Here is a 13,723-nt window from a genome sequence, read left to right on the forward strand (position 1 = left end):
TGTCCTCATTCTAGCCGCCCCCCCTATTGTACGTATTCAACCAGCTAGTCAAACAAGCCTTCCAGGATGCACGTCCCTGAGTGCTTCAAAAGATGATGGCTCCATACTGCGCATACGCTAGTACAGAGCTGCCCATCTTCTGGGACATGAGTGCTTCCGAAGGGTCCCAGAGTTGACAAATTCAAATAGAGACAACGCTGGAACCAGTACACCAAGAGAGGGCAGGGGAGGCTCGGATTCAGAGCCTTCCCTCTGCATAGGTGAGTGTTTTTTTAATTTGCAGATGTACCTGGGAAACTTCAATATTTCCCTGCTATCAAGCTGCCCCTGTGTGGACAGGTAACAGACTAGTCCTTCCAATCCCCAGCCTGCTCTTCAAGCTGAGCTAAAATGAAGGGAGGATGTGAACAGGCAGGAGAAAGAGAAACTCTGATTAAACCCATGGATTCTTCTTCCGCCTCTGGATATGCAAAGGTTAAATGTGACGTAACACTATGGCCCGGCCCCTTGTCTTGCTTCTTATCTGACAGCTGCTATACAAACGCTTGAAGGGACCAAACTTCCTGACTTCGCCTTGCAGGGATTCTGAACTGTGCGTGTTCTCGCTGGGCTAGCCTCTGATGTGGACGAGCAGAGGCGCTGCTTGGAAACGTCAGCGCTGCCAGCGTGGAGACAGAGCAGCCCGGAGGAGAGAAGGCGGAAGTAAAGACAGAAAAGAAACCGGGTACACGACGGAGACTGCCAGCGGAATACAACATGCAGAGCCACACAGCCTTCCCGCAGGTCGGTGTCCCACTAATGTCTGCCGCGTTCTTATGCATGCAGTGCTGTGTGTCTGTCACTGAGACGGGCTGTGCCGGTGACTGGGGTGTGGGGGACTCAGCATTCTTCACACTTGTCTTTCAGTTTCCTGGTTCTGCTTCTTTCTGCTGATGTAAACAGTAAGCGCAGCGCAGAAGAGGTTGGTCATCATGTATGATGACTCTGTATAGAAGCATATACTGTATGTGTCTATTCAGCACCATGGACTGTCCCATACACTGCTGTAGCTCTCAGGTGGAACACCTAGTATTTGATAACATGACTCTAAAATCTCAGAAGGTAGCTTATTATTTTGTGACCCACAACAAGTGTTGCCAACTGTCAGTAAATGTATGGGCAGTCTGTAAATAGGTTTATCGGTGTGGTAGCTGCACCCAGTGTGTGTTATTGGATTCTGAACCCTGCTCGCATGCGATACAATCTTCTGCTACACGACATCTATAATAATAATCCGAACATTTGTATAGCGCTTTTCTCCTTTCGGACTCAAAGCGCTCAAGAGCTGCAGCCACTGGGACGCGCTCAGGAGGCCACCCTGCAGTGTTAGGGAGTCTTGCCTTGAACTCCTTACTGAATAGGTACTTGACCTAGCCAGGATTCGAACCCTGGTCTCCCATGCCAAAGGCAGAGCCCTTAACCAGTACACTATCCAGTTTTTGTTTTCCCCATGTGCGAATCGGACAACAGACTATTGATTTCAGTAGGCTGTGATTCCCTTTCTGAGGGCTCTTTCACACTAGAGCCCATTTTCTGCGGTGTAGCGCGAAGTCGAAACTTTGCGTTAACCAAGGTAAAATGAAAGTCCATAGACTTTCATTTTACCTTTCACTCCAGACGCTGCGTTTTGGTACGTAGCGGTTTGACGCACCCGGGAGCTTTTAATCGTCGGGATCCGGCGGTTTCCTGTCGGGTGAATTAATAGCTATCGCCGCTGAATTGCGTTGCACTGCAGCATCCCAGTGACACGCCGCAGGCTATTTAACTATTCAATTCAATTGTTGTGAAAGAGCCCTGAGAGAATTGCAGCGAATCGTACCTAGTAGAAACAGGCTCTTAGGCCTCGTTCACACTATACACGTTGCTGTGCACATTTTGGCACTATGTATGGGGTGCGATCAACAAGAACATCAGAAGTCCAGAGGCTGCACTGTCTACATGCACTGCGCAACATATTTTCTAGCAAAGTGCAGTGCTGACCCATTAACTGTAGTTTAAACCCTATGCACAATTGCAGAGGTTTCCTGAAAGCGAGCACAGCAGGCCCATGCTAAAGCATTACTTGCGTTTTCGTATATGATTTTGCATCCCAGCAGAACACCTAGGCGTTTAACAAGTGTAATCCCTGCTTCAGGCACCTTGTGTGCAAATTTAATGAAAACTGAATTCAGATATGAACGGAGCCAATCAAATTTACTTCATGCTAAACTTGACTGGTATAATTCCCTGTAGAGAATTAGCATTAAATTGGCCTGCAAGCCAGAATTATTTGCATTCTATTGACTATCTCTGGTGGTAAACAACTGCTATTGAGTAGGTAACAATCATTTACTGCATCTTATTTTGCATGTCTAGCTTTACTCTGTACTTTAATCTTATCCAGTTTTATCACATGTTTTTAAGATGCATGTAAACTGAATTGTTTAGACTTTCATAGAGTTGGTAGAGTTTCTACTTGTGCCGGACTAGAGGGGGTGGACAGTGTAACGTCCGCTCCGATGGTCTGGCTGGAGCCTGGGGCAGATGTTACCCCTATAGGCTATATGGGGGAACGCATCCGCCTGCCTGGGATTATCGTGGACTGCACAGAAGTGCGTTCCGCTTACTGCAACCGATCCCACGGATCTGTTATAGAGTGACAAGTGTGAATGGCTCCTATTTATAAATTGGAGCCATTCACTCAATGAGCATGTACACACACTAGATTAAACTTGACCGAGACAGCTGATAAAGACTGCCTTGGGTTATCCTCACGCGTGCATATAGTGTGTTTATAACAGCCACATGACAATGTCTCCTAAGGATCTGGCATGACAGATCTTAACTGGCTCCTAATGACTGAATTATTGTCCCCGTTCATTGTTTCCACTGCTCTCCTTCCACACCCCCCCCCCCTGCTCCATTGTCTGGACGGGCCCCTCCATATAGATGCTACGCTAGCCTGTAGACTAGCAAGGCATTTGTATAGAACTCGGCCACAACCTGTTGCCTTAGGGATTGTGACCTGATCCCTGCTGGGGCACAGAAATTGCAAACATATGTGGTCATATGTAGCGTTGGCAAAAGATCCGGCTTGATGCATTATCTCCTCCAAGGGAATGTTAATGCAGTTTTTCTTCTCCTCACCCCTAACGCTCTGCCATGAGCTGCGCCATCATCCCAACCCCCCCACATAGTAACAGGACTCTGCCCCGAACTATCACACAGGGGTTCGTGTCCCAGTCCCTGCAGGCGACCGTAATTGTCTTCATGTTCGCACCTTTGTTTAGAAAGCATCAGAACTGACAAAGCCAAACTAGAAACAATTTGTCGTCATGCCACAATAAAGCCAATGCAGAAGCTACTGCTTCTACTGCCGTTGATCTGCAGACTGTAAAACATTAGCGCCTTTGAGCATAAAATAGTATATCTGCTCATTTTTAAATGGCATTTTTTTTTCTTCTTAACTGGTTAAGAATATGGAACTATTGGCATTAAAATCCCTAAATCGAGAGGGGAAAAAAATTTGAATAAAGCCCATGGAAGGCTAGATTACCTCCTCTATAAACTCTGGATGCTGCTTGTTGTCTTTGAGGTCCCTCCCGTTACCCAGCCTTGTCCTGTAAGTATTCCACTAGACCCCTCTGAGTACTTTTGCGGAAGATCCCCCTAGCGGTGTAGAGAAATTCATAACTGCACTGGTATGAGTTCTGAATTGTGCATGCACAGCAAAAGTAAGCACAGTTCAAAGCTCACATGCGCAGTTCAGAATTGCTTGTACTTCTCGATTCCATAAGACTGGGGAGAGGAGAGAACTGAGCTCATGGAACCGGAGAAACCTCAAAGTCAACCCACCATGGGCTTCATTTAGTATAATTTACTATTTAGGAAATGAATGTGAGAGGCAATGTATTCAACTGTTTAATCTACGGAATAAAGTATAAAACAAGCCTGGAAAATAATCGAGGTGGTAATCTTTTCTCAGTCTGATTTAGGATTTCATAATTTATTGATACCTGGAATACTTCTGCATGTACTAAACCTGTAATTGGGTTCAATAAAGATCTAATTATAACTGATCTGTACACCTTTATCTTTTAAAGGGACTTGCCTTAATGTATGCATGCTTTTAAAACATGCTTACAACTCTTTACTTTAGACAGAACCCTTATGCTGGGAATACACCATACAATTTTCTGTTAGATTTTTCTGTTAAGCAGTCACGATACGATTCTTTATACAATTTGATTACGATTCTATTTACGATCCGATTAAATCTGACATGTCCGATCGGGATTCAATTCGATTTGCCATTGTTTTCCAATGGCAAATCGAACTGAATTGAATCCCGATCGGACATGTCGGATTTAATTGGATCGTAAATAGAATCGTAATTGAATTGTATAAAGAATCGTATTGTGTAGATTGGGCTATAGATTTCCTGTGATGCTACGTCTACACGTAGCGATCCGGCGGCGATTTGGCTTATTAATCGAGCTGCTGATGCGGCTCGATTGATAAGATCCGACAGGTCGGATCTCACCACCGCCGATTCCCTGTTCGTTCCCCACGAGGGGGGACAATGGCAGGGAATCGAGCGGAAGATAAGCGGGGACGAGGGCGGATCGAATCGGGCGAGCGGGGACGCGGCGGGTACGCGTGGGGATGCGGAAGATGCGATCCGGAGGCTAATCGAGCCGCCGGATCGCTAGGTCTAGACCCAGCTTTAGAATGCATAATTAGATTATTTTCTGTAGAGAATGGTCATTATCTCTGGTGCATTGTCTTCTGTTTATCTCCTGCTGAGTAGAACAATGCCTAATTGCTCGGCAGGTAGATGGTAAGATAGATACATTTCCAACATGTTGAACTTTATCTATCTGGCAGGTAAATCTGATGCTGGGCATAGACGGTTCGTTTCTGCGGCTCGATTAGCCACCGGATCGACTCCCGCCGCGTCCCTTATCGTCCGCTCGATTTCCGCTATTGTCCACCTGCGGTGATCGGACCTGTCGGAAATTATCAATCGAGCCATCAGCAGCTTGATTGATGAAAAAACGAACCGTCTATGCCTAGCATAACAGAAAATTGTATGGTGTATTCCCAGCATTAAAGGTACCCATACACTGAAACTATTTCCAGTTGAAATACAGCAGATTTCATCACTGTGATCGAATCTGCTGTGAAATCATTAACGTAAATGTTGACTGATCGACCAATTTCCACCCGAAATCATTCGATTCAGTCGATCTGTTCAGGTGGAAAATTTTAGCTCGATCGGCAGGTCGGGAGCGCGTCTTTAGCGGCGTTCGATACAGCGACGACCGACGCAGCAATACATCACCTGTCCGCTGGCGTGGGTCACCCCTGTCTCTCATTTCTTCTGGTGTCTTCTCTGTCTTCACTTTCTGTCCTGTCCTGTGAGAAGGTAAAGTTCAAACAGTAAAGGGTGCTCTACTGATTGAACTTCCTTGTCACAGAAGGGGATAGGAAGTGAAGAGAAGATGGAGAGCGCTGAAAGAAATGAGACTTCGGGGACTCATGTCGGCGGACAAATGTATTGCTGCTGAAGGGGGTGGCGATACAACGGCAGTTCTACAGGTTGTGAATCGGTTTCATGCTGAAATCGATTCAAAATCTATGTGCAGTGTATGGGCAGCCAATAGATCCCTCTCTGATAAGATTCGATCAGAGAGGGATCTATCTGTTGGTCAATCTGGTGGCAATCAACCAGTGTATGGCTGCCTTTAGATATTCACTGAGGTTCTTGGAGACTTGCCAGTTTTTCATACAAAGGGCCTGATTCACAAAGCGGTCCTAACCTAGTTAGCATGCCTAAAGACTTTGGGCGTGTTAACTAGGGTGCTAAGTAGTTAGCATGCACCAAGCTAAATCAGTTTGCGCGCTAAGTTTAGTGCTGCCCGGTGCACACGAAACGTCGCCCGGATGTGACTAAAATGGCACACCCGAACCCATGCGACGTTTGGGGCGCATCGGGTGCACCGTTTTGCGCGCACCGGACAGCACTAAACTTTGCATGTGACCGCGAAACTTACCACGTGAGCACTAATTAGCGCGTGCAAAGTATGTTTAGGCGTGCTAAGGGGCTTTTCATAAGCGTGCTAACAGCATGAGGATGCGTTCACACAATGCACACTGTGTTGGTGTCTGAATGTTATTCAGTTACCTGCAGCAATAGTTACCCAATTAGATGTTTTTATTCTGCATGCATAATGCAGTGGGTGATCACTGGATTCAGAAAGTGACCAATTGTTATACAGGAACGTAGAAGTTCTGGACTTTAACTTGGCACAACAGGCACACTTTTACTAGTATGTAATATTATGGGGTAGAGTAAGTTATGACAGGTTTTCATTGTTTTTGTTTTCATTATACTGAAATAAAAGCCAAGTCAGGCTTATTTTTGTAAAAGTATATTCTAATATGCAATGCGCTGAGTTCTGTGCATTGTACATATACCGTCATGCATTATTATTCGCTTTTTTTATTACCTGGGTTGCTGAATTTGCAGGGTTGACTATTATTATAATTATTATTATTATTATTATTATTATTGATTTATAAAGCGCCAACCTATTCCGTGGCGCTGTACAAAGTAAATGTGGTGGTTTCCTTGCTTATATAGTGTGTTTTGAAATCCAGGTGAAAACAGTATTTCTGTTTTGAAAACATGCTGGTTCTATTTACAAAGGATGGCAAGCTGTGGAGATATTTTGTGATTCAACAAACGATTGCCTGCTATTAGATGGTAAAAGTTTGTAACCCTTATCTGGGTAATATCAGATGATAGTGAAGATGGTTACAAGGTTGGAGAAAAGTAGTTATGCAATTGCAATCACATGCATCAGTTGCAATGCAGAATCTTCACAATAAATCTAGATAGTTTTGCATTTGTTTCAGAAAGCTTGCAATGCATGTGCTGCATTTGACTGCTGTTTCACTAATTCTTTAGCAATCTGCTCTATGGGCTGGTGCACACAGAGCGGGCTTTTTGGCGTTGGATACGCTTGGTCAATGTATCTCAGGGCTCGTTTCCACTGTTGCGACGCGATTTCGCCGGCATTCCGACGCTTGTAAAAACGCATGCGGATGCGTTTCCGCATGCGTTTTTACCCGCGATTTCGCGTGCGATTTCGCATGGCAGGGTGCCATGCGAAATTAACCATGACACTGCCAGGGCAAAATAAAATTGAAAAAGGTGCGAAATCGCGGGTAAAAACGCATGTAACAAACGCATGCGTTTTTACTAATAAATACATTAGCAGCGATTCACATGCATTCCACTCGCAGGCGAATTCGTTGGCTCTTTTGTGCGTTTTTTTACCGCTGAAAAAAAACGCACCTCAACAACGCTACAGTGGAAACAGGCCCATCCACTTGCATTACATGTGCGAATCTGCATGCGTTGGACGCATGCAGATTCGCGATAGTGGAAACGAGCCCTTAATAGGGTGGTTCACACCAGAGCGGGAGGCGTTTTGCTGAAACGTATACTCTCGGGGTGAGGCATTTTTTTTTTGGGTTGTAAAGTATAGGAAAAACGCAAACCGCTCTGAAAAACGGCAGTTCAGAGCAGTTTTGCAGGCGTTCTTGTTACAGAAGCTGTTCAGTAACAGCTTTACTGTAACAATATATGAAATCTACTACACCAAAAACGCTACCCAAAACTGCAAAATGCTAGGTGAAACGCTACAGAAAAATAAGAAAAAGCGTTTCAAAATCTGCTAGCATTTTGCGGATCTGCTAGCGGGTTTTGGTGTGCACCAGGCCTATGATCTGATATGATGATGCAGGGAAGACTTGTATTTTTTTGCAACCTTGAGGTTTCTTGCACACAGGGACGTTACAGGCGCACGTTAGTGCAGCCTGTAACGCTCCCCCAACGCACAGCAATGTAACACAAGTGGGCTGTTCACACTGCCCACGTTGTGTTACATTGTAACGCAGCAAAGTGCTGCATGCTGGGCGTTCTACGCGGCTAAGTCGCGTTAGACTGTTTGCACATGCTCAGTCATGTTGGGGAGGAAGGGAGAGCGGCCGGGCACATGGCTAATTAATATTCACTGCACTCAGTGACGTGCAATGTTTACTTCCTGGAGCGGCCGCTCTGTGCGGCGATTGGCCGGGCGGGACCACGTGATGCCGCATGCGTCCAAGAGTACGCATCACAGACGCCAGAGTAAGCTGCACAACGCGGCTCACTCCGACGTCCACACCAGAGAGCACCCAACGTTGCGTTAGGGGCACGTTATGTGCCCTATAACATCCCCTAAACGCAACATCCTGGTGTGTATAATAGCAGATAACTGTAAACCCAGCCCATATTTTTTGAGCTGCAAAACCTCTCTGCTGCATTCTAGTCCTGTCCAACCTGAAGTAAGTGGTACATGCAGGCTGCCATGTTTCCTTTTAAACAATGCCAGTTGCCTGGCAGTCCTGCTAATCCCTTTGGCATCAGTAGTGTCTGAATCCCACACCTGAAACAAGCATGCATCTAATCTAGTCAGAGAACCTGATCTGCATACTTATTCAGAGACTATGCCTAAAAGCATTAAAGCGGATCCGAGATGAAAAACTAACTATAACAAGTAACTTGTCTATATATCTTATCTAAAGTTTAGATAGTTTATACAGCAAATATAGCTGCAAACAGCTTTAATAGAAAATGATTATTTCTTCCTGTGATACAATGACAGCAGCCATGTTGTTTGTAAACATTACACAGAGGCAGGCTTATCTGTATCTTGATCACTAAGCCTGTGAAAAAAACCTAATCCCCCCCCCCCCCCCTCCTCCCCTCTGCCTCTGAAATCAATGGCTAGTAACACCTCCTCCTCCTTCTGCCCAGACTGAGCTCCCATGAGCCCTTGCTACTGCCAAGACTCTCTGAAAAACTGTGGGCATGGTTTATTTAGTTTATAGGGAATTAGAGTATTAAAACAAAAACGTATTTGGCTTGAGGAATGCTCTATAAACAATAGGAAAGGAACACAATTATGCAATGAGTAAAAGTTCACAAATCCAGACGAAGCAGGCACCACCTTCAGTAAATAATTAGCTCTTTATTGAAAAAGTCATAAAAAATGACAAGTCATCGGTAAAAAATTTCACCTCGGATCCACTTTAAATTAAGGTGCGTACACACCTAATAACTGTTGTCACCCTTCGGGGATCGGGACCCGATCTCCTTGGGTGACATCGCTTGGCCGGCTTATGCAGATCCTTTTCTGATTACTCATTACTCCATCGTGAGAGAAATCGCCATAGGAATATCATTGCATCATGTTGCAATGATATTGCGTGAAAGGACACTGCCCTTCAGGATAATATTTAGCTTTGGCGCCTCTAATGAATTATGTACTTAGCTGATTTTTCATTCCTTAGGGCTCGTTTGCACTAGTGCGGCGTGCGTCACGTAGACGCATGCCGGCACTGAGCGGGTGGGCGGGTTCGCAGGCGAATCCCATGAGCCGTGCCATGCACGGCTATGGGAATCGCAGCCTCCGCCGCGAATTCTATAGGGGGTTCCGGCCGAATCGCTACTGCAAGCGATTTGGCCGGCAGCGCCGTTATCCCCTATGGCAGAGTTTCCCCGCGCGATTTGCCTGCGGAGAAACTGCGGATTCATGGCCGTTTCCGCTAGAGTGGAAACGGGCCCTTAAAGAAAACCTGAACTGAAAATTAAGTCAAAATAAGCATACACAAGTCATACTTACCTTCCATGTAGTCTATTCCTCAGTGTCTTTCTCCTGTCCCGCGTCCTATTTGTTCACTGTGATCAAGGGAATTTTCTGTTGTCCATTTTTAAAAAAGGCCATTACCCGTAACCGCTTTCTGGTCAGCACACAGTTAAACTGTAACATCGCCCACTTGAGCCATAGGGAAACATGGACATTACCTGGTACATCAGTTTTCCTTTCAGCTATAACTGACAGCAACTGATATATTTCAGATCTGACAAAATATTGTCAGAACTGGAAGGGATTATTGTCAGAAGAAAATGGTGAGCTTCTGAGAGGAACTGATGGCAAGGTAACTATGCAATGTTCATTTGAAGTTAACTCGTGTGTTTATTTTAAATATTTTTACTCAGTACATGTTCTCTTTAACATGCAAAACTTTTGACTTTTGGTTTTGCTCTGCTCAATTGCAAAACTGTCTACATTCAGAAGCCTATAATCACTATATCTTACCTAGAAATCCACCTTGTCAGTAAAAGTATTTTGCAAGCAGTAAAAAGGGAGTCATAAAAATTATGAAATATTCATATAACATCCACTCAGGCTTGACAGTCTGCTTTTCTGCAGTGATTCTCTAGCCCCCCCCCCCCCCCAATCCATATTCAGTGCACTTGACCTAATACTTTTTGTTTTGCGTAGAGCCTGGCAGGGGAATGTGCTATGATATTCTCCAGAATGTCTCCTAAGATATTTGTGCATCCATAACGTTATACAGGTAACTGTTGCTTAAGATGAGATAGCTTTATCTAGTACAGGAAAGGTGTGCTGCCTGTGGAAAATGTATTGCCCTGATGTCATGTGATCTTGTGTGACGTTTAAACCAAAGATGTCACAATTAAAAGCTCTTATACTCACCTGGGGCTTCCTCCAGCCCCATGGGCAGCGATACGCCTCTCACCGTCCTCCCGAGTGCTTCCATTCTCCTTGTATCAGTGGTGGTAATCTGGCGCAACTGAGTCAGATTAGTGGGACCAATATGTTTGGCAACATGGCACGTTTGGTTGAGACCATTGCTTGATTTACCCTTCTAACTAGAAGCTGGTGAAATGACGTTTAAAGGCAGTGTTTTTTTTTTTTTTTTTTTTTTTTTTTTTCTTTCTTTCACCGTTCACTTCAATAGGAAATTGATCGGAAATCAGATCGGACATGTTGAAAATAATCGATCTGACAGTAAATCTGCCAGAAAATCTCAGTGTGTACCTAGCGTAAGTGCTGCAAGTAACGGTAGCAGAGATTTTTAACCAAATGATTACAAGCCTGCCACCAATGGTAGATACCGACCTAGGTAGACTCCTCTAGGGCAGGTTCTACTCTACACTATGCTACCCTAATCTAATAGATGACAATCGTCTCTTACATAAGCCACATCTAACCCTATTATATAAGTTCTACCCTATCACTACAGTCAGTGAGTCTCTATCTATGTGCGTCACTCTACCTCAGTTGGTGTATGTCATTACTTTGATGTAAGTCTGTATGCCTGACTGTGTCAAGGTGGGCAAACCGTATTAGACATTTTTTAATCATTTATAGTATTTAATAATTTTCTAGTATAAAATGAATTAATAAAACAAAGATCTGGCATTCTCAAATGATTTTTTTTTGATCAGACGTTAATTGAGAAAGCCTGTTAACTTGTTTAGGCAGGAGTGCCCCACTATGTTTACAGCCACATAGCCTTGCGCTGTACTGAGGGTCCAAGGCTAGTGGCATGGCACTCAAAAATTTGGAATGATCTAATGGTGCCAGGTGATAATCACCTAAAATATGTCAATCAGTCAGCACATAAATACCCTAAACATTAAAGAAACAAGAGGTGTTAAAAATCCATAGCCTTTGTAACAATTAGACTAAGGAGTCGGAGCAATTTTGGGTACCTGGAATGACGGGGGAAAATCGGAACATTGCCTTTCGCGCAAACGCTGGTAAACTATACACGCTGCCCGATACAAACGCTCCCATTCACTCGAATGGGAGCTTTTAATGATGAGTCCCGAACGTTGGCGGTAATCGACCACCAAGCGTCGGTGTGAACCGGCCCTTAAACAATAATTTTAAGACACTAACGGGTGTTTTTTTTTTTTTTGGGGGGGGGGGGGTGGAGGAGGAGGAAGGAAGAATCAAGGGAAATAAAGATGGAACAAGATAATAATTGCGCATACCTGTAATTGGAGGACAATACTCACCTCTTTTAAAGGGAACCTTAACTGAGACAGATGTGGATGTTTCCTTTTAAACACTGGTTGCCTGGCAGCTCTGCTGATCTATTTAGCTGCAGTAGTGACTGAATCACACACTAGAAACAAGCATGCAGCTAATCCAGTCTGACTTCAGTCAAAGCACCTGATCTGCATGCTTGTTCAGGGGCTGTGGCTAAAAGTATTAGAGACACAGGGTCAGCAGGAGAGTCAGGCAACTGGTATTATTTTTAAAAGGAAAAAGCCACATCCTTCTCAGTTTAGGATCCCTTTAAGCCAGTGGATTAAAATGCTGGAGAGGGGCCAGAAAATGTTTTTAGTACAGCTGGATGTGTTGATACTTACATGACAGGTGGTTGTGTCACTGCAGAGATGCTGGTCACCTCAGGATGCAGTAGAGCTCAGGCTGGCTGGAGTGGTGAGAGGCAGGCAGAGGTAGTTGATGAAGAATCCGCACTCGCTTCAGTTCTTCCACTTGAAAGGTCTCTCCAAGGGTTGATCTTCTGAATCCGTTTATATTCCTTGGGAAACTCTGATCTTCCTGTTCATGAGTCTCATTAGTTGCCTGTCGTAAACGCACTCCATGTTCCCGTCAGGTGCCCACAGTTCATAGGCATTTGCGATGGCATGTAGCACGCAGTCTCGTTCTGGAGTGGTACTTGATTGTTGGTCCACCGGCAGGTATTCCATATTTGCTACAGGGTCTTCCACAAAGTTTTTGTAGCTGTCTTCAATATGCTGGATGGCCAAATTTCCAAAATCCCTTGCGTTGACACTGTTGGCAACCACCACCTTGGTTCCATCGTATGTGGTGACTAAGGCATGTTGTTGCCAGTCCATGTGAAATTGGATAGTGCGCTCTTTTGCTGGCATGACGTTGACGAAGACTCCTTATGCAAGGAAGTCCGCCTCCATCTTGGAACTGCTGTTTCAGGAGTAGCACAGCGGCCTTCAGCACTCGTCCATGGGATCGGTCCGGTGCCTTGGTTCTTGTCATCCATTGTTAGCCCCAGGTCTGGCAGCCAGAGCGGTGGACTCTGCTGCTTTGGGCTCTTGCTTCCTTTTCTTTGCTCTCTGCTTCCCTACCTCTGACTGGCTGCTGTCAGCGGCTCTTCTCTCCTCCTCTTTGCTTTCCTCGGTGTTCCCTCCACATGGCTTGGGTCCGGACCTGTCATTCTGTCCTCCTAGTAGGCCTCACCCGCATCTTTATCTTCAATTTCTTATCAGGAGACTCGCAAACTGTTTCTGTCCTTTTCGGGGTCCAACTGACGAATGACTTCCTGCTGCCACCTGCACTAACTGCCACCAATTGCCAAAATGGTATGATGCCAGCATCCCTACTCACTTGCACACTATTTTGGCAGTCAAGTTGTTCACACACTATACAACTTTGTTTAAAATTCTTTTCAATTCAGGGGGTCTTCACAGTGGAACATTACGTTGTAAGTCACAATGCAGCATTGCAACGCAAAAAAAAGTGGTAATGCACATGCTGTGTTACCATCACATACCATCACAAGTATGCTTTCCTGTACCTGGTAATGTGTGACGTTACCGGTAGTGCACTGTAGCATTACCATAACGCTAAATGTTTCAATGCGACAATAACGTCGCACTATGAATGTCCCAAAGCATTATCATTGCAGTGTGGTAAGCTGTGTTTATACTTTATAACGCAGCTCTGCAACGTCTCACTGTGAATGTTGCCTTAAGGGTTACAATCATTTTTTCTGATTGTAACATTTA

General features: G+C 44.8%; 1 protein-coding gene across 2 annotated transcripts in view; it reads left to right on the top strand.

The window, feature by feature from the left end:
* Positions 1 to 568: 568 nt before the first annotated feature.
* PDXDC1 (pyridoxal dependent decarboxylase domain containing 1) overlaps positions 569 to 13,723 on the top strand; it is a 169,315-nt gene continuing 156,160 nt past the window's right edge. For both annotated transcript variants that reach the window (XM_068244776.1, XM_068244777.1), the window contains exon 1: positions 569 to 783. In XM_068244776.1, coding sequence (XP_068100877.1) covers positions 757 to 783 — 27 coding nt within the window. In that variant the 5' untranslated portion in view covers positions 569 to 756. The remainder of the gene's footprint in view (positions 784 to 13,723) is intronic.

This window comes from Hyperolius riggenbachi, chromosome 7, assembly GCF_040937935.1.
Source record: "Hyperolius riggenbachi isolate aHypRig1 chromosome 7, aHypRig1.pri, whole genome shotgun sequence".
Classification (NCBI taxonomy): Eukaryota; Metazoa; Chordata; class Amphibia; order Anura; family Hyperoliidae; genus Hyperolius; species Hyperolius riggenbachi.